At 43.2% G+C, this 19,144-nt stretch overlaps 1 protein-coding gene and 1 long non-coding RNA gene across 8 annotated transcripts in view; one reads left to right on the top strand and one right to left on the bottom strand.

Annotated features, from left to right (window-relative positions):
- Trmt2b (tRNA methyltransferase 2 homolog B) overlaps window positions 1-5,811 on the bottom strand; it is a 46,667-nt gene extending 40,856 nt beyond the window's left edge. For 4 of the 6 annotated variants that reach the window (XM_036174809.1, XM_036174806.1, XM_036174810.1 and 1 more), the window contains exon 1: window positions 5,754-5,811. In XM_036174809.1, coding sequence (XP_036030702.1) covers window positions 5,754-5,760 — 7 coding nt within the window. In that variant the 5' untranslated portion in view covers window positions 5,761-5,811. Of the gene's footprint in view, window positions 1-4,048; window positions 4,084-5,753 lie in introns of those variants that run through there. The other 2 variants (XM_036174807.1, XM_036174808.1) reach the window with 2 other exon arrangements.
- Window positions 5,812-5,857: 46 nt separating this feature from the next.
- Window positions 5,858-17,191, top strand: LOC118574135. Of its 2 annotated transcripts, XR_004943693.1 has the most exons (4): window positions 5,858-6,150; window positions 12,109-12,236; window positions 14,250-14,375; window positions 17,010-17,191. It is a non-coding gene; the product is annotated as an uncharacterized LOC118574135 (long non-coding RNA). The 2 variants fall into 2 exon arrangements; XR_004943692.1 differs by lacking the exon at window positions 17,010-17,191 and having other exon boundaries at window positions 14,250-14,794.
- Window positions 17,192-19,144: the final 1,953 nt, after the last annotated feature.

A 19,144-nucleotide genomic window follows, 5' to 3' on the forward strand; every position in this document is an offset into this window, starting at 1 on the left:
ACTAAAGATTAAAGCGAGATGACGTCTGTACAGCTCTAAGCACAGTGCCCAGTGGCTGGCAAAAGCTTTCCAGTGTTATCGCTGTCACAATGCATTTAAGGATATCATGGAACTGAAATGGGGGAGGCAATGCAGATGGAGAGCACCAGAAAGGCATCATATGAACAACTCTGAGAACAAATCAGACAATTTCGAGAGCTAAGAAATGTGACTGTCAGAACACAGTGGCAGGTCCTGTATCTGTCAGTGCCTGTATCAGAGTGCTCTGAAAGGGAACCCCTCTTCCTCCATTACAGGATTTTCCTTCTGTCTGTTTACTAACTGCTCATTAGTTTTTTCCATCAACTTGACACAGCTAGGGTCATCTAAGAAGAGGAATCTCAACTGAGAAAATGCCTCCATCGGACTGGCCTGCAGGCAACCCTGTGGTGCATTTTCTTGATTAATGATTGATGTGGGAGGACCCAATACACTGCGGGTGTTGCCACTCGTGGGTGGGTGGTACTGGGTTGTAAAAGAAAGCAGGCTGACAAGCCATGGGAAGGCCCCTTGCTTCAGTTCCTGCCTCCAGGTTCCTTCCTTGAGTTCCTGCCCTGAATCCCCTTAGTGATGGACAACAAGCTAGAAGCTGACATAAACCTTTTCCTCCCCAAGCTGCTCTTGGTCATGGTGTTTACCACAGCAACACAAAACAAACAAGGTATGTAGCTGTTGCTCCATAAGCACCTTCCCTTTTTCTGTCTTTTCTAACAGCACTGCACACTGAGTCCAGTCTCTATGCTAGGCATGCACCCAGCCACTAAGCTGTATCACCAGCTTGCTTCCTACTTTGTATTTTGAGACAGGGTCTAAGTTAAGTAAGTTGCCTAGGCTGGCCTTGAACTCACCATGTGGCTCAGGTAGGCCTTGAACTTTTGATTCTCCTGCCTTAACCTCTTGAATGGGTGAGACTAGAAGCCTGTGCCACCATGCCTAGCTGATCACGGTTCTTAAGTATCACTGAACATGTGAATGAACTTGGCATGATAACCTTTTGATCTGCTATGAAGTTACCTTCAGCCATCAACCTCAGATTTTGTCAGGATGGCATTATTTGAGTTTGGGAGGAAAATTTCAAATATCTAACAGGATATATTTAAGTTATCCCACAGTTCAGATGTTAACAATAGCATTCTCCATCTACTGACACCCATAAGAGGCAATGAGTTGTCATATTTAGGAACATAGGCTTTGGAGCTGGAGAGATTATCTGTGGTTAAAAGCACTTGTTGCTCTTTCAGAGGACCCAGGTTTGATTTCCAGCACCCACATGGTGGGTCACAACTATCTAAACTTCAGTTCTAGGGGATCCAATGCCCTCTTCTGACCTCCATGGGCATCAGGCACATACATACCTACATGCAGACAAAATGCTCATATACATAAAATAAATAATCAAATCTAAAATTTAAAAAGAGCATAGGCCTTTATAGGGGTGGCATAGCTTAAAGGTAGACTGCTGGACTAGTATGTACAAGGCCTTGGGCTCAATTCCTATCACCAAAAAAAAAAAAAGGAAATAAAAAGAAAAGAAAGGCTTGGAGTGTATGACAGTTCAGTTCTTAACACTGCAAAACAAGTCTTCAACAAATGGCACTGGAAAAACTGGGTAGCTATGTGTAGCAGAATGAAACTAGATCCTTATCTCTCGTCCTGCAGAAAACTCAACTCCAAATGAACTAAGAATCTCAACATAAAACCTAAAACATGGGGTTGGGGATTCAGCTCAGTGGTAGAGCGCTTGCCTAGCAAGTACAAGGCCCAGGGTTCGGTCCTCAGGTCTGGAAAAAAACAAAAACAAAAACAAAAAAACCTAAAACAAGCTCTCAGAGAGCAGAGGCAGGCAGATCTGAGTTTAAGGCCAACCTGGTCTACAGAGCCAGTTCCAGGACAGCCAAGGCCACACAGAAAACCCAGTCTCAAAACAAACAAACAAACAAACAAACAAAAAACCACCTACAGGAAAAAACTTCAAAACCTTGCTAGAGGTCAGGACTTTCTGATCAGGACACTAGTTGCTCAGAAAATACAGTCAATGGTTGAGCAACGGCAGCTCATGAAACGAAAAAGCTTCTGTACCACAAAAGCAAAATGGAGAGGCAGCCTACAGAATGTCATGAGAAAATCTTTGCCAGCTACACATACGCCAGAGGATTAATGCTAACAACACACAAAAACTAAAATAAATAAATAAATAAAGAAAGAAAGAAAGAAAGAAAGAAAGAAAAGAAAAGAAAAGAAAAGAAAAGAAAAAATAAACAAGAAAACAAATGTAGATTAAAACTACTTTGTGGCCAAGCAGTGGTTGGTGCATGCCTTTAATCCCAGCACTCAGGAGGCAGAGCCGGGTGGATCTCTGTGAGTTCAGGGACAGCCTGGTCTACAGAGTGAGATCCAGAACAGACACTAAAACTACACAAATAAACACTGTCTCAAAAAAACAAAACAAAACAAAAAGATACAAAGAAAAGAAATGTTAACAAGGATATGGGGCAATGGGAACCTTTATTCAGTTGATGGGAGTGTAAACTGATGAAGTTATGGAAATCAGTGGGCAGGTTTATCAAAACACTATAAACAGAACTACCATGAGATTCAGCTATTCCACTTCTGGGCGTATACCAAAGAAAGGACTCTGCAACCTACCATAAAGATGCCTGCGCATGCATGTTGATTGCTGCTCCAGTAAACACAGCTAGGAAATGGAGTCAACCTACATACCCATCAACATGAGAATGTGTTACATATACACAATGGAATTTTATTAGCCTTAAACAATGAAATTTGCAAGAAAATGGGTGGTACTGGAATATATTTAAGAAGTCTAAGAGCCAAGAGTGCTGGTGTACACCTTTAAGCCCAGCATTCAGGAGGCAGAGGCAGGTAGATGGACCTCTGTAAATTCAAAGCCAGCCTGGCATACGTAGTGAGTTCCAGGACAGCCAGGGCTATGTATGTAGAAAGACCTTGTCAAAAAGAAGGAAGGAAGGAAGGGAAGAAGGGAAGAAGGGAAGAAGGGAGGAAGGGAGGAAGAGAGGAAGGAAGGAGAGAGGGAGGGAGGGAGGGAGAGAGGGAAGGAGGGAGGGAGGCAGGGAGGGAAGGAAGGAAGGAAGGAAGGACGGAAGGAAGGAAGGGAGGGAGGGAGGAAAAGTAAAGAAAGGAGGGAGGGAGGGAGAGAAAAGAACGGCAGTAACCGTGACCCTTTCTGACAAGCATCTCACGTTCTCTCATATGCAGGCTCCAGCTTCTAATACTTAATATATGTGTATTTATGTGTGAGTACAGAGGCCAGGAAAGGGGCCCACAAGAGAAGGACATGAGCCTTTCAAGAGAGAAGTGGGGAGGTTGATAAAATACAAATGCTATGAAAGCAGAAGGGAGAACACTGATGGTATAAGGGAAATACAGAGAGCAGCCAAAACCTAGGATGGATGAAAATCCCACAAGGGAACTCGCTAGTTTGTAAGCGAATTTTAATTTAAAAATTTAAATAGGGCCGGGTGGCAGTGGCACACACCTGTAATCCCAGCACTTGGGAGGCAGAGGCAGGAGGATCTCTGTGAGTTCGAGGCCAGCCTGGTCTACAGAGCTAGTCCAGAACAGGCTCCAAAGCTACAGAGAAACCCTGTCTTGGGAAAAAAAAATTTAAATAGAGGCGGGAGAGATGGCCCAGTGGTTAAAAGCACTTGTTGCTCTTGTAGAGAGCCCAAACTTGGTTCCCAACAACCACATGCTGGCTTACAATCATCTGTTACTCAAGTTCCAGAGGATCCAACACCCGATTCTAGCCTCCACAGGCACCATGAATACATGTGACGCATAGACATACATGCAAGGAAACACTCATATACATAAAAACAAATAAATAAATAGTCTAAATGTCAATAGGCTCTGAACCCATATCCTAATCCAGGATCTACTTCTCCCTAACTATGTGGCTTTGGACAGGTTAACTAAGCACAATGACTGTCTGGTCACCACCCACAAAAACAGGACTAATCAAACCTACCTTTCAGGGCTGTAGTGAGAATTAAATGAGCATGGCGATGGTGATGCACACCTTTAATCCCAGCACTCGGGAGATAGAGGCAGGTGGATCTCTGAGTTCAAGGCCAGTCTGGTCTACAGGGCTAGTTCCAGGATACCCAGGGCTACAGAGAGAGACTGTCTCAAAAAAACAAAAACAAAACCTTCAATAAGCTTATATACATGAGGTGCTCAGGACTGTGCATCATACAGCATTTGTAGTAAAGATTCTTTTACTGTATTTAGTAATTTCTGCAGCTAAATATACTTTTCAGAGCAAGCCAGTAATACCAGTCAAGGTAAGTTCTATTTTCTTTGTTTTTTATTGTCACAGAAGGCAATGAATCACAGAAAAAAAATTATTTCTTCCTTGTATCTTTTTTTATAAAAATAAGATTTATTTATTTATTTATTACATACACAGAAGAGGGTGCCAGATCTCCTTACAGATGGTTGTGAGCCATCATGTGGTTGCTGGGAATTGAACTCAGGACCTCTGGAAGAACAGTCAGTGCTCTTAACCTCTGAGCCATCTCTCCAGCCACTTTTTTTTTGTTTTAAACATAAATACTGATGTGTGTGAGTTGTTTTAAATATAAATATTGATAATGTGTGTGTGAGAGAGGAAAAACTTTTCTGTTTCAGAGAGAGAGAAAGAGAGAGATTGCCTTGGGATTAACCACTGACTGGAAAATCCAAGAGTTTATAGCAACCACCTACACTTTCCTGGGTTTCAATGGATAATCTACCTCCAGTGCTCAGAAGTTCAAGTCAGAGACATCTGAAAGGTCTAAGCCTCATGAGCTAAAGATCTCTTGGAGCAAAATATTCACCGGTAGGAACTTTGATTACCTGCCCTTCCATTGGCTGGACCCCAGCAGGGCTATTGACTAAAGCAGAGGAGAAAATTAATTTACTAATGAGTTCCACAACAAACCACATGTAGCCAGGTCCATCCATCCAACCAGACCTCTCTGAATAAGTCTGTCCCCAACCTATAAGGTGTGTGTGTGTGTGTGTGTGTGTGTGTGTGTGTGTGTGTGTGTGTGTGTGTATGATGGTTCATTTTAATTGTCAAGGCTACACCGGGGGGAGATATCTAAGGAGGGACAGTATAGATCAAGGTGGCCTGTGGACAACGTGCAAGGAGTTTGTCTTGATTATGTTAATTGTTGTGGAAAGACCCAGCTTACTGTGGACACTGTCTCTGAGTTTCATTCAGTCCTGGACGGCAGGACACTGTAGAAAGCAAGCTGAGTAGGAAGCATATATGCATTCATTCTCTCCGTGCCATTGACTGTGGATGTGACTAGCTGCTTCAAGTTCCTGACTTTTTCCTAACAAACTGCTGGAAGCTGCGATTGTAAGCCTAACAAATAATAAACCCTTTCTCCCGTAAAGCTGCTTTTGTCAGGGTATTTTACCACAGCAATGGGAAATGTAACTAAGTGGCTTAGAGGACAGACGCTAGGGCACGCCAACACAAACCCGCAAACCGTAGGCAGGTTGCAGGGCTGAGCTAGGGGGAGGGATGGGGGGGCCTGTGATGGTAGACGTTAGGCTGGCTGTGACCTTGCACAGCCACCCTGGGTGGCATCCCCGGCTCCGCCTGCCTCCTTCCTGTCCCAAACCTGACACTCAGGAGCAAGGAACAGTTTCCGCAAAATTGGGTTTTCCAGGATACTTACCCACCATTTCTTCCTTCGGAGCCACTAAAGCCTCCGACGGACGGACGTGCAGTGACAAACCAAAAAGCCAGCAGACAGCGCCGGGGCCGGAGGTCACGGGGGCGAGTCACTTCCTGGTGCGCAGCTCTCTAGCCCGCTTGCCCCGGCTCCTCCCAGCGCTGCGGGGCTCCTCCTCTGGCTCGCACGCCGCCCAACCTCGCTGACTCTACTTGTGCCCTTCCGAGGAAGTGCTCCTGTCTCAGCAGCCTGCTGGACGGTTTTTTTTTTGTTGTTTGTTTGTTTTTTCCAAGTTCCTCTCTGCGACCCTGCCCACTGCTGCTCTTTTCTCCCCATCAAATTGAGATCTGCATAAGCCAAGGAAGAAAATCCTGAAGAAATTCACATCGCCTTGTTAAAGGTATTGCCCATCCCAGCGATGCTACTACACTTAAACCCTTTCAACCCAAAGAATATTTTTCTGTTCTTAATTTTATACGTACTTATTTAGTTCACGTGTGCCATCACCCATGTGTGGAGGTCAGAGGACAACTTGCTAAAGTCATTTCTCTTTACTCTGTAGCTCTCTGGGATCGAACTCAGTCCATCAGATTTGGCAGCAAGCCCTTTTCCCAGCTCAGCCATCTCACTTACCCTGCAAAGAGGAGCTGGTTACCAAACCTGACAACTTAGTTCCATCCCCCCAGACCCACCTAGTGGTTGAAAAAAACGGACTGCTGCAAGCTGTCCTCTGACCTCCACACACACCCACACACGGGAACTCTCCACTCTACATACACGATTGATTGATTGATTGATTGATTGATTATCTAATTAAGATGTGATAATTCTTTGAGGCAGGTCTCACACTATGCACTCCTTGCTGACCTGTAATTCACTATGTAAACTTTCCAAGTTCTGGAATTACACACCCAGCATCAAACATTTTCAAAAGAATTTCAAGTATCCATGTATACGGGAGTTGGAAGATTTGGACAAAGATTTGTTTCATTAAGTCCTTTCTCATTGTAAAAGACCTATAGTGAGCCAGAGAATTTTTCAGACAATCATTCCCCCTCTATTTTATGTGGTAATAGAAAAAAATTGTCTTGTTTGAGTCTTGGTGGTTGAAAGAAAAAATAAAAAGGAGGATGTGACAGTTCCTAGGTATGGTGGAGGAGAAGGTTTATTGTAGATAAAAGGGAAATCATAGACAGAGGCAGAGACATCTGGGAGAGTCCAGAGTAAACATGACCCTGAGCTGGGTCACGTGAGAAGGGAGAGGGGAGAGCCAGACCAAGGGGCCAGAAGGGTAAAAGGGAGACAAAAAGGCGGGGTAACCAGAATGGTTGGCTGGATTATATAGGGAAGAGCAGCTGGGGGAAGGGCCTAAGAAGTTTAGGGTAGGGGGTGGGGCATGCCAGCCAGACTCTGTAACAGATAGGGACTGAGGGATGCTAGGCCAGGCCTACTTTGACATGTTAAATGGGCACCTCAGCTCTTTCTCCCAGGTTTGAGACCTAACATTGGTTTTGTTTGCTTGCTCTTTGTTGTGGCTAGGGTTTTGTTTGGGTCTCCAGCAGCACAGGCTGGACTTAAATTCTTGATCCTCCTGCCTCCGCCTCCCAAGTGTTGAGATTACAAACCTTCCCTCTGTGCACTTGGCTAATTTTTTTGTTTGTTTGTTTTTTGTTTGTTTGTTTTTCGAGACAGGGTTTCCCTTTTGGCTAATTTTTAAGCTTATGCAATTGACCTTAAATAGGAAGCACATTTCCGTTGGTCTTTCACTTCAATCAAAGTATAGCATGCTTATTGTGTGCAAAGGCAATGCTAGTATTAATCCCAGGGAATGAATGAAACAAGGCCCAGTACCTTAAATAATAAGTACTGAGTCAAGCCAAGATTCAAGACCACACTGCCAACCTGGGGTGGTGGCTCAGGCCTGTAATACTGGAGGTTGAGGCAGGAGATAAGACTATCCTAGCCTATAGAGTAAATCCCATATCAGCCTAAACTACAGAGTACAACTTTGTCTCCAAACAAACAGCATCAATGAAAACCAGGGCTAGGAGTGTATCTCAGAGTGCTTTCTAGCATGTGCAAGGTCCTGGGTTTCATCTCCAGCACCATATAAACTGGATGTGATGGCACACTTGTAATTCTATTGCTCAGGAAGTGGACACAAGAGGATCAGGAGTTCAAGGTTAAGGTGAGTTCAATGCCTGCCTGCACTACATGAGACCCTGTCTCAAGAAAACATTTTATGCCAGGTGGTGGTGGCTCATGCCTTTAATCCCAGCGCCTGGGAGGCAGAGGCAGGCGGATCTCTGTGAGTTCAAGGCCAGCCTGGTCTACTGATCCAGACCCAGGACAGGCACCAAAATTACACAGAGAAACCCTGTCTTAAAAAAAAAAGAAAGAAAGAAAGAAAGAAAAGAAAAAGAAAACATTATATTTTGGGTGAGAAGGAACATTGAATAAAGACACTTGCCTTGAACATGATGGCTTAAATTCAATCCTCAAAGCCCACATGGGGAAGGAGAGCACTAACTTCCAAAAGTTGCCTTCTGACATGTACACAAGCAGTGTAGCAGGAATCCCCAACATACAAAGAGTAAATATAAATAAGAAATAAATGTTAAGCTATACATGATATAGTAAACACACATTAAAGAAGATTTGTAGAAACAAAAGGACCATGCAGATACTTGAAAAGCCATGTGCACTTTAGCAAATTAAATTATTCATTCAGCTGGTCTGAATCAGAATTGTATCTACCTGGTGTGGTTGCAATGAGGATTAAACCAATTAATGCTGGGAAAGACAATGTGCTTCAGACAGAACAATCACACAATAAATGTCAGCTATTATCTTTCCAAAAATTTAGGGAGCTGGAGAGATGTCTCAACAGTTAAGGGCACTGCCTGTTCTTAAAGAGGACTTGGGTTCAGGTCTCAGCACCCACATAATGGCTCACAATGGTCTGTAAGTCTAGTTACAGGAAATCCAACATCCTTTTCTGAACTTTGAGGGTCCTGGGCACACATATTGTGCACATATAAACACGCAGGCAAAACATTTATTCTGATAAAATAAATAATTTCTTTTTTAGAATACAAAACAGGAGCTGAAGAGATGGTTCAGTGATTAAGAATAGTTATTGTTCTGCCAGAAGGTGGCCCACGCCTTTAATCCTAGCACTTGGGAGGCAGAGGCAGGCAGATCTCTGTGAATTCAAGGCCAGCCTGGTCTACAGAGTGAGATCCAGGACAGCCTGTGCAACACAGGAGAACCCTGTCTCGGGGTAAAAAAGAATACTTAGTGCTCTTGCAGAGACCTGGGTTCAATTGCCAGCACCCATATGGTGGCTCACAACCTTCTATAACTCACATGGTGTTCATTTATACAATATCAAATAAATCTACTCCACCACCACCACCACCCCAAAAAATAGCCAGACATGGTGGCACACTCCTTTAGTCCCAGCACTCGGGAAGCAGAAGGAAATGAATCTCTGTGAGTTTGAAGCCAGCCTGGACTACAGAGTGAGATCCGGGACAGTCAGAGCTACATAGTGAGACTTTGTCCCAAAAAAGCAAAAAAACAAAAGAAAGAAAGGGAGGGAGGGAGAAAGAAAGAGAGAGAAAGAGAGAGAGAGAAAGAAAAGAAAGAAAGAAAGACAGAGAGAGAGAGAGAGAGAGAAAGGGAGAAAGAGAGAGAAAGAAAGAAGAAAGATTGATTTCAGGGCAGTGGTGGCGCACACCTTTAATCCCAGCACTTGGGAGGCAGAGCCAGGCAGATCTCTGTGAGTCTGAGGCCAGCCTGGGCTACCAAGTAAATTCCAGGACAGGCTCCAACGCTACACAGAGAAACCCTGTCTCCAAAAACCAAAACAATAAAATAAAATAAAAATAAAAAAGAAAGATTGATTGATTCTAGGGACTAAGGATTGAACTCAGAGAAAGAGTGTTTGGGTTTGGTATTCATCATGATGATAAAAATAAAAATAATAATATTGTGTGTGCACACACAAAAACTCATTATAGCTACTTTTGACTAATATTGTGGCTATCGGCCGGGTGGTGGTGGCGCACGCCTGTAATCCCAGCACTTGGGAGGCAGAGGCAGGTGGATGTCTGTGAGTTCGAGGCCAGCCTGGTCTACAAAAAGCGAGTTCCAGGACAGCCTCCAAAGCTACAGAGAAACCTTGTCTCGAAAAACCAAATTAAAAAAAAATGTGGCTATCCTAATTGCTCTAAAGACTCTCAAAATCCAAGCTCAAGCCATGGCTGCAGTGGTTATTGGGCCCTTATCACATAAAAACAGGCCAGAGACTTTTGAGAACCCAATCCCCAAACTGAGTAACCTCGCCCAACCTTGACGCAGGGGGAGGACCTCCTTCCTGCCTCAACTTGATATGCCAGGTTTTGTTGACTCCCCTGGGAAGCCTTATCCTTTCTGAGCAGGGGAGGAGTGGATGGGGAAGTGGGCGGGGCAAACAGGAGGGAACCGGAAGAGAGGAAGGAGGGGAAACTGTGGTCGGCATGTAAAATAAATGAAAAAATTTACTTAAAAGAAAGGCCAGAGAGTTCACCTTTGCTCTTTCCCTTTTCTCCTCTCTAGTACCCTCCCATGTGGAATGCCAGCCTGCTCCTTACTCCACCTCCTAAACTTTCCCCTTCTCCTGCCCTCCCACCCAGTCAGTCATCACTTCCCATCTTGGTGTCTTCCGTTGTGCTGTGCACAGAGCTAGGTGAGCCAGTCGAGCTCGATAAATCTTCGATGAACTGAATCTCACCCCCTTGCCTTTGGTGCCCCCACCTTCTCCACACATCCAAGCAAAATCATTTAAAGCACTTCTGTCTTTCAGGGAGGCAGAACTCTGAAGGGAAGGGAGAGAAAGGAGATTAAGGAAGCCAAAATGAAATTACTTAGCCATTAACCCCCTTATATTTATTTAATCCAATAAAACATGCTCTTCTAGAAAAAGAGAAACCATTACATCTGAAGGAGAACTAAGAAATAGCCCACATTATAGTAAAGGTTAGACTCTTCAAGCAGAAAGTCTGTAAGTGGGCATGTCATAGGTGATACACAGTATTGTTGAATTAGATAATCACTGGAACCAAGATAACATTCTGCTTAACCTTGTTATCAGCAAACAAAATCACAACAAAGTAAAATATCTAGAAATTTTTCAAACCTTCTCAGTTTGATGCAAGAAAAGATATGTGAGAGGCTTCAGAATTCCTTCTTAGAAATACATGTTTTGGGTATTGGAGAGACAGCTCAATGGTTAAGAGTGCTTACTGCTCTTGCAAAAGACCCAGGTTCAGATACCGGTACACACATCTGAAGCTTACAACTGCCTGTAACTCCAGTTCCAGAGGATCTGGTGCCCTCTGGCCTCCACAGGCAACTGTATGCACATGGTGCCCATAACTTCACAAAGACACATATGTATACACATAAATTAAAATCATTTTTAAAAGAACATGTACTAAAATGATTTGACAGGGCTGGCTTAGTTCTATTCAACAGCACTTTCTTTTTTTAAAAAACAATTATTGAGCTTTAATAAAATATAACAGGGTGTGTACCATATTAATAAAAGAAATTTATTTCTTACAATTCTGGAGTTTGTGATAGCCAAGATAAAAATGCCAACGAAGCTAGAGTCGAAAGAGGGCCTGCTTCTCATATATTATACGTTCTTGGTATGCTCACATAATAGAAGAAATAGAAAGGGTGAACTCCCTGGAACTTTTTTTACAAGATCATTAATCCCACTTTATAGGGGCTCTACCTTCATGATTTAATTACTCCCTAAAAATCTCAACTCTTAACACTGTTATATTGGAGATGCGTTTTTTTTAACACACAAATTTTGTAGAACACATTTAAACCACTGCAAATGTCACAGCCCTGTATTCATGATACAAGTTAGGTTTGTATTTGTTCAGTGCAGAAACGTGCACAAGGCCAGTGAGAATTCAATAGACTTAGCTAGCATTTATTCTAGTTTGATACCATAATTGTTTATCCTTCCATTCATCTATGTTGGCTACTCCTGTGATTCTGTTGTCTATTGTTTATTAATGAAATGTTGCCACTTTGTCATTCCACTTTTTAACTTTTTTCACTTTCTTTTTGTTTATTCTGTGTCTCTTTTACATCATGTGTCTTGATGCCATCAAATACCCCATCCCTTTCATTCCACCCTCTGCTTTTGCACCCCATACAAATATACAAAATTTAAAAGAAAAAAGAAAAAACGGGGAACATTAAAAATCTCATTACAGAAGCTGCAATATGACACAAAGAGCCATGCAGTAAACCCCTTTGTCCCTATGTCTTTACTTGCATCTGTTCATTGCAGAGTCGTTTTGTCCGGTTCACAGCCTCTGGTTACTGCTACACTATCTATGATGGCCCTCACTGGAACTCCTCTTTGGATACCCTGCTGATGTCCTGTGACATGGAGATCCTGCAGCTTCGGGTCTGCAGGTCATGTCCCTTCATGTGCTCCAGTAGATCACAGATGGGGTGGATGTTGGGGCTTGGTTTGGGGCCTGGGAAGCTGTAGGTTGGTCAGCCAGCCAGTTCTCCTCTGTCCTTACCACCAGGGGGAGCACTCCAGTATTGCCTGGGCTAGTTCACTACTTGCATCAATAAGAAGGGAGTGGGGCCAGTTCTCCTGCTTTCAAGCCCTCAGGGTATGCTCTCCCACACCTACACCCTAAGGGCCAGCTCTGTTATGCTGCCCTGTTGAGGTGCAGAGATCATTCTTTCCAATGTTGCAGCTAGTGAGGGGTAGGGTTCTTAGGCCCAGAGGGCCAGCTCCTCCACCTGTCTGAGTAGTTGATGGGCAGGAGGTGGTGGACGGCATATCTCCTCTGCCAATGCTACCGTATTGGATGAGTAATGGGGACAGCTCTCCTTTGCTCATAACATCAGAATTGGGTCGCTCTCACCTCAGAGCAGCCTGAAGTGCTGTCTAGGTGAGGGGCTGGGCAAATTTCCTGAGTGCTGCAGCTGGTAAGGGAGAGGGTCAGCTCTCTCCTCCCTTGCAGGCGGTAAGGGACAAGGGGTAACGGGGGGACATCTCTTACCCTCCCACACCACCACATGTGTATCATTCCTCTTTAAGAGAACTGCTTTTCCTTTAGGTTTCCAATTGCAGTAGCAGCATTTTCTACCTGGGGAGAACAACAAAGTTGTTAAAAGTTTCTGTGGCTCCCCCACACTTTTGTTCTTTTTTTTTTCAACAGCACTTTCTAGAACTATGATAGAGACTCAGAGGGATAAGAATACACATACCATCCCCTCAAAGATTGAATTTGGGGGCAAGACAAGACGCACTGGGTAAAAATACACAACAGTCTGAGCACTGGTAGTTCTACAAAGGCAATTTAGAAGCCAGCAAAGGAAAAGGATGTGAGAACTGGGTTCAGTGTCTAGGCTATACAGCCTCTGGGAATTTTGAAGGCTTTGGCATGATGACAGGTATGAACCACTCAAGGCTCATCAGCATGTAGGCCTGGCTAGATGGGAAAAGTGCATGACATAGTCATGACCTTCTAGCTGACTAGATTGATCCCAAAATATAGTGGAAGGTCTGGAACGCTGGCTCAAGGTGATCCCTGTAATTGTTAACAAAGGAAGCTAACAAAGAATTTTCCTGAGATGTTTCCACAGGAGAACTCCAGCAGTTATCAATAGAATGGGTTGTATCATGTAGTGACCCAGAAGGTGAGGGGGACTACCACAGTCACTAAGCAGACTATACCACATACCATTATAATTTCTGAAAATATTATCAGGGCCATTATGCACCATGAGCCGCTGGAGTGATTGAAACAAATGTAGGTTTCTGATCCCCTTCCTGCCCAGCTGAAGTCTCAAGGCAGGGAGGTGTCAGGAATCCCTGGGTCTGTAACAAGTATCTTGCAGGATGCACATCTTGCGATAAGATCCCAGTGATCCGGGGAGAGGAATCAGTTGGTAATAGGTTTGCTGTGCAAGCACAAAGACTAAAGATCAGATACTCAGAACTCATGTAAAAAACAATAGCACTTGGGAGACAGAGGCAGGAGATCCCCCAAGGCAAGCTGGCTAGCTATAGCAGCTGAATTGGCAAGAAACCCTTCCAGAGAGAGAGAGTAATATAGCCGCCACACATATGCGCGCACACACACACACACACACACATGTGAGCCCATACACATACAAAAACATATACCCGCATTTACCCACACAACATACATCTACACACTAGAGGGGGGAAAAGAGTTTTAAAAAATTGAATCCCAACACATACCAGATGAAATTTCATATGAATTTATTGAACTAAAAAAAAAAATCAAACCAGCCAGGGATGGTGTCCTGTAATCTCAATACTTGGAGGCAGAGAGACAGGAGAATTAAAAGTTCAAGGATGTTCTTGGCTGTATAGAGTTTGAGGCCAGTCTGGGCTACAGGAGACCATTTGTAATTTTGTATGTACCTACCTGTCCCCAGGCACTGGCAAGACGGCTCAGCGGGTGAAGGCACTTGCCATCAAGACTGACCACCTGAATTCAAGACCTAGGACCCACGTAATGAAAGAAGAGGACTCCTGCAAGTTGTCGTCTGCCCTTCACACAGGTGCTGTGGCACCCACAAACACACAAACAGACACAAGTAAATGTATAAAAAATAAATAAATTCAGGGGCTGAAGAGGTGGCTCAGTGATTTTCAAGTGATAGCTGCACTTACAGAGAACCTGAATTCAACCCCCAGCACCCACATGGCAACTTACAGCCATTCAAAACTCCAGTCCTAAGGGTGCTAATGCCCTCTTATGACCTCCTCAGGCACTGCATACACTTGGTACACACACATACATGCAGGCAAAACACTCATGCACATAAAATAAAATAGAAATCTAAGAAGAACACACTGTAACAGGACCTAGAGAGAGAGCCCCATGGTTAAGAGCACTTACTGCCAATGACCTGAATGTAGTTCTTAGCACTCGGACTGGGAAGCTCACAACCATTTATACTCTAGCTCCTAGGGATCTGATGCCCTCTTCTGGCCTCTGTTGGCATTTACACAGATCCTACACATACATATAAATTTACAAACTAATGAATGTTTTTAAAATGTACTGGAACAAAGACTAGAAGGAAGTGCATGAGATGTTCACAGCCCTCTGGATAGTGGGCTGGGGGATTGTGGTGGTCTGAATAAAAATGGCTTTCATAGCCAGGTAGGTGGTAGCACACGACTTTAATCCCAGCACTCAGGAGACAGAGTCAGGAGGATCTCTGTAAGTTCAAGGCCAGCCTGGTCTATAAAGTGAGATCCAGGAAACGCCCCAAAGCTACATAAAGAAACCCTGTGTCGAAACACCAAAAAGAGAATGGCTTCCATAGGCTCATGTATTTGAATGCTTAGTCATTAGGGAATGGCATTGTTTAAGAAGGATTGGGAGGTGTGGCTTTGTTAGAGAAAGTGTGTCACAGGGCTGGAGAGGTGGCTTAGTGGATAAGAGAAAATGTTTAGCCTCCCTCCCCCACTTCTCTCTCTGCCTACAGATCAGGATGTAACTCTTAGCTACTGCTCCAGTGCATGTCTGCATGCTGCCATGCTCCCCACCATGATGATAGTGGACTAAAACTCTGAAAGTGTAAGCAAGCCTCCAATTAAATGCTTTCTCTTTTAATAGTTGCCTTGGTCATGGTGTCTCTTCACAGCAATAGAACTAAGTGACTAAGGGAGGGATTATGTTAGTTACTTTTCCGTTGCTATGATAAGACATCATGACTAAGGCAATTTATAAAAGAAAGCCTTTATTTGAGCTTATGTTTCCAGCGGGTTAGGGCCCATAAGCATGGCAGCAGGTGGCAGGCATAGAGCCGGAACTGAGAGCTCACATCTTGAACCACAAGCAGGAAGCAGAGAGAGCAAACTGGGAATGGCACATGACTTTTGAAACCTCAAAACTTTCCCCAGGAACATACTTGTACCATCAAGCCATACTTCCTAACCCTCCCCAAACAATGCCACCAACTGGAACCAAGGAATCAAATGCTGAGATGGGAGGATAGCTCATTAAAGCCTTTCTCCTATAAATTTCTTTGGTCATGGTGTTTGAGCATCGCCCTAGAAAAGGACCTACCATGGATACCATTCATTTGTTCATGGCATTTCATTTCCACACACCCCAGTTTGTCTAGAGTGAAGATGTATTACATTGGTAATAAAGAAAACTGTAAGTGTTGAATCTTGCTGAAGTTCCTGGAGTCCAGGCTCTGAAATAGAGAACAAGGTTTGATCACTAAATATAGAAGAGACTTTGGAGAGCTAACTTGTTAAGCAAATTTGTAAGACTTGCTTGCAATCCAAATTCTAGTGAGGAATATCACTCCTAGTAACAGAAATATTCTTTCCTATTAACTAGGGTCATCCCTATGGGCATTAACAGGAGAACCAAGCTAGTCATCAGAGAGTCACCTGTCATTTGAACAGATAGAGCTTAATGGTTTTGAGGGAGCTCTGTCCCTCCTGTTCCTATTACTCCAAAAGTTCCTCATAAACACTGACTCTCCAATGTTCTTTTCCACTACCTCTAACTAGTTACTAGAATCTTCTGTCATTACAATATTACCTGCCTCCTATCCTCATTATGCGTCACTGTTTCCAAGGTAACAGCTCATCTTACATGAATTACATTGTAGGCTCCCAGGTGAGATATTGGAAAGCATCTTAATCTCATCTTCAGTCTATCTACAAATTATATTTACCAGAAGTTGCTTCTGGGTAGAGTCACAGATGGCTAGTTTTATCCACTTTAAGACGCCTTAAAAATTTTTTTTTCAGTTGAGGAGTCTATTATTTCCTGATTTTTGTGTCTAATCTTTTTCTAAAGTGTACTTCCTGGGTTTAGAGATACACATTACATTGGAGGCCCTTCGGCTTTCTGATAAATGTCAAGGGGTTTTGATGAGAGCACTTGGGAGAATGGCACTACCCCTTAGCAAAATAAAGAATTCAGAAAGGGAGTCTTCCAAGAGAAAGAAACGATAATGGATTATGGATAGGGGGTCCAGTGGACATGTACATAATGAGTTAACATAATACAAAAGCTCTTGAATTTTGTGTAGGAGGAATTACCCTGGAAACTGTTGCCAAACTAACTAGCTCCTTCATCCTTCTAGTTTCTAGGGTAACACTGATATTTACTATATTACATTTACATGGCTGGCATTAATGTTCATTTTCTTATTTCCTAGGGTCTCAGCCCTTGCTTTTTTATAGTGTTCAAATTTGCAATTCAATGTTCCCAGCATTCCAGCACTGACAGCTCATCCTTCACAGCTAGATGAAGAGAATAACATAGGAACATCGATCCCACATCCTGCTCCACACCAGAACACTATCAGTGTGAGTATATCAGCTTTATGCCTAGAACTTAGCGCCCAAAGCACAAATCTTCCAGCTACCCAGAGGCTGTAATTTCTGTTCTCTCCAAATCGCCATCTTCAGCAAACCCGTAATAAAGACACTAGATTCTCTTCTCTGGGCTGATGATGATGTGCTCCTCGATTTTTTTCAAATGTCATTGTTAGGCTGCAAGGGATGAGAAGATTAGATTGCTTTAGTGCCTTGCTGCTTGTATGTCCCACAATCTGTGAAGATACTGGTAGGTGAAAAATATTTGGTCCCATTCCTCCAGCTGAGTTGTTAAAGTGTGCTACATAGCCCCTAACCTTTTAGAGGGTCTGGGACATAGTAGCTAAGGTCTCCCATAGCCCAATTCCTCATATAGTTAAAGATGACCATGACCTCCTGATCTTTCCATTTGCATCTTCCCAGAACCAAGGTTATAGGTCTGTGCAGCCATACATGGCTGCTTCCTAGTTTTATTTTATTTTATTTTTTTGAGATGATGTGGTAGTTTGAATGTAATTGGCCCTCATAATCTCATAGGGAATGGCACTATTAGGAGGTGTGGCTTTGTTGGAGTGGCCTTGTTGGAGGAAGTGTGTCACTGTGGGTATGGGCTTTGAGGTCTCATATATGCTCAGGCCACGCCTAGTGTCTTAGACTACTTCCTGTTGCCTTCGGATCAACATGTAGGACTCTCAGCTCCTTCTCTAGGACCATGTCTGCATGTACAATGCCAAGTCCTGCCATGATGATAATAGACTAAATCTCTGAAACTGTAATCCAGACCCAATTAAATGTTTTCCTTTATAAGAGTTGCCGTGGTCATGGTGTCTCTTTACAGCAGTAGAAACCCTAACTAAGATAGATGAGGTCTTTATATGCAGCCATTTTTGATCTGGCATTCACAATGTAGACAAGGCCAACCTTTCAATCACAGATATCTGCCTGTCTCCGCATCCTGGGTGCTGACATTATGTCCCACCACACTCAGTTTTTAAGCTTGTTTGTTTGCTTTCTAATATATAATTTGGACATTTTCCACACTGAAAGAACCCAGTCTTGCTAGAAATTAAAATGATCATCCAGAACACCCCTTGTTGTAATAAAAGATACCCAATACTGATTAGACATTTGATTTGTACCATACAGTATCCCAAATGCTCCACGAGGAGCTGCCTAATTTACACAAGAGAATATTGATAGCTGAACCTTATATACAAAATAACTGAGACATGCAGAGGGATAAATAACATATCCAAGAACACACAATAAGTGGTAGATCTAAACTTTAAAGTTGGCTGTCATCAGGCGGTGGTGGTGCACACTTTTGATCCTAGCACACGGGGGTGGGGGGGGGGGGGGGCAGAGCCAGGCGGATCTCTATGAGTTTGGGGCCAGCCTGGTCTACAGAGTGAGTTCCAGGAAATGCACAATGCTACACAGAGAAACCCTGTCTCGAAAAACCAAAAAATAAAATATAATAAAATACAGTTGGCTGTCAGATAGCCATTTCCCACTTTAATTTTTGAACATTTAACCAATGATCCTCAAACTTTGGTTTGTATCAGCATTTCCTGGAAGGGCCTTTAAAATTCAGATCACTAGTGCCTGTCTGTGAGGCAGGATGATCACCAAGAGTTTGCAGTTTAAGGTTATTGTAGGTCTTATATCTATATATCTATGTATCTATATCCATATCTATCTATATCTATACCATATATATATATATATATAAAACCAGGATTAGATATATAGATATATCAGAAAAGCACTTGCCTTGCAAGCATGAAAACCTGAATTTGATACCCAGAAATCACAATTTTTTTTAAAAAAGCCAGTCATAAAGATGATGGTACACATCTTTAATTCCAACATTCAGGAGGCAGAAGCAGGCGGATCTCTGTGAGTTCAAGACCAACCTGATCTACCTAGCAAGTTCCAGGCTAACCGCAGAGTGAGACTCTGTCACAGTTAAAAA

This window comes from Onychomys torridus, chromosome X (assembly GCF_903995425.1).
Source record: "Onychomys torridus chromosome X, mOncTor1.1, whole genome shotgun sequence".
Taxonomy (NCBI): domain Eukaryota; kingdom Metazoa; phylum Chordata; class Mammalia; order Rodentia; family Cricetidae; genus Onychomys; species Onychomys torridus.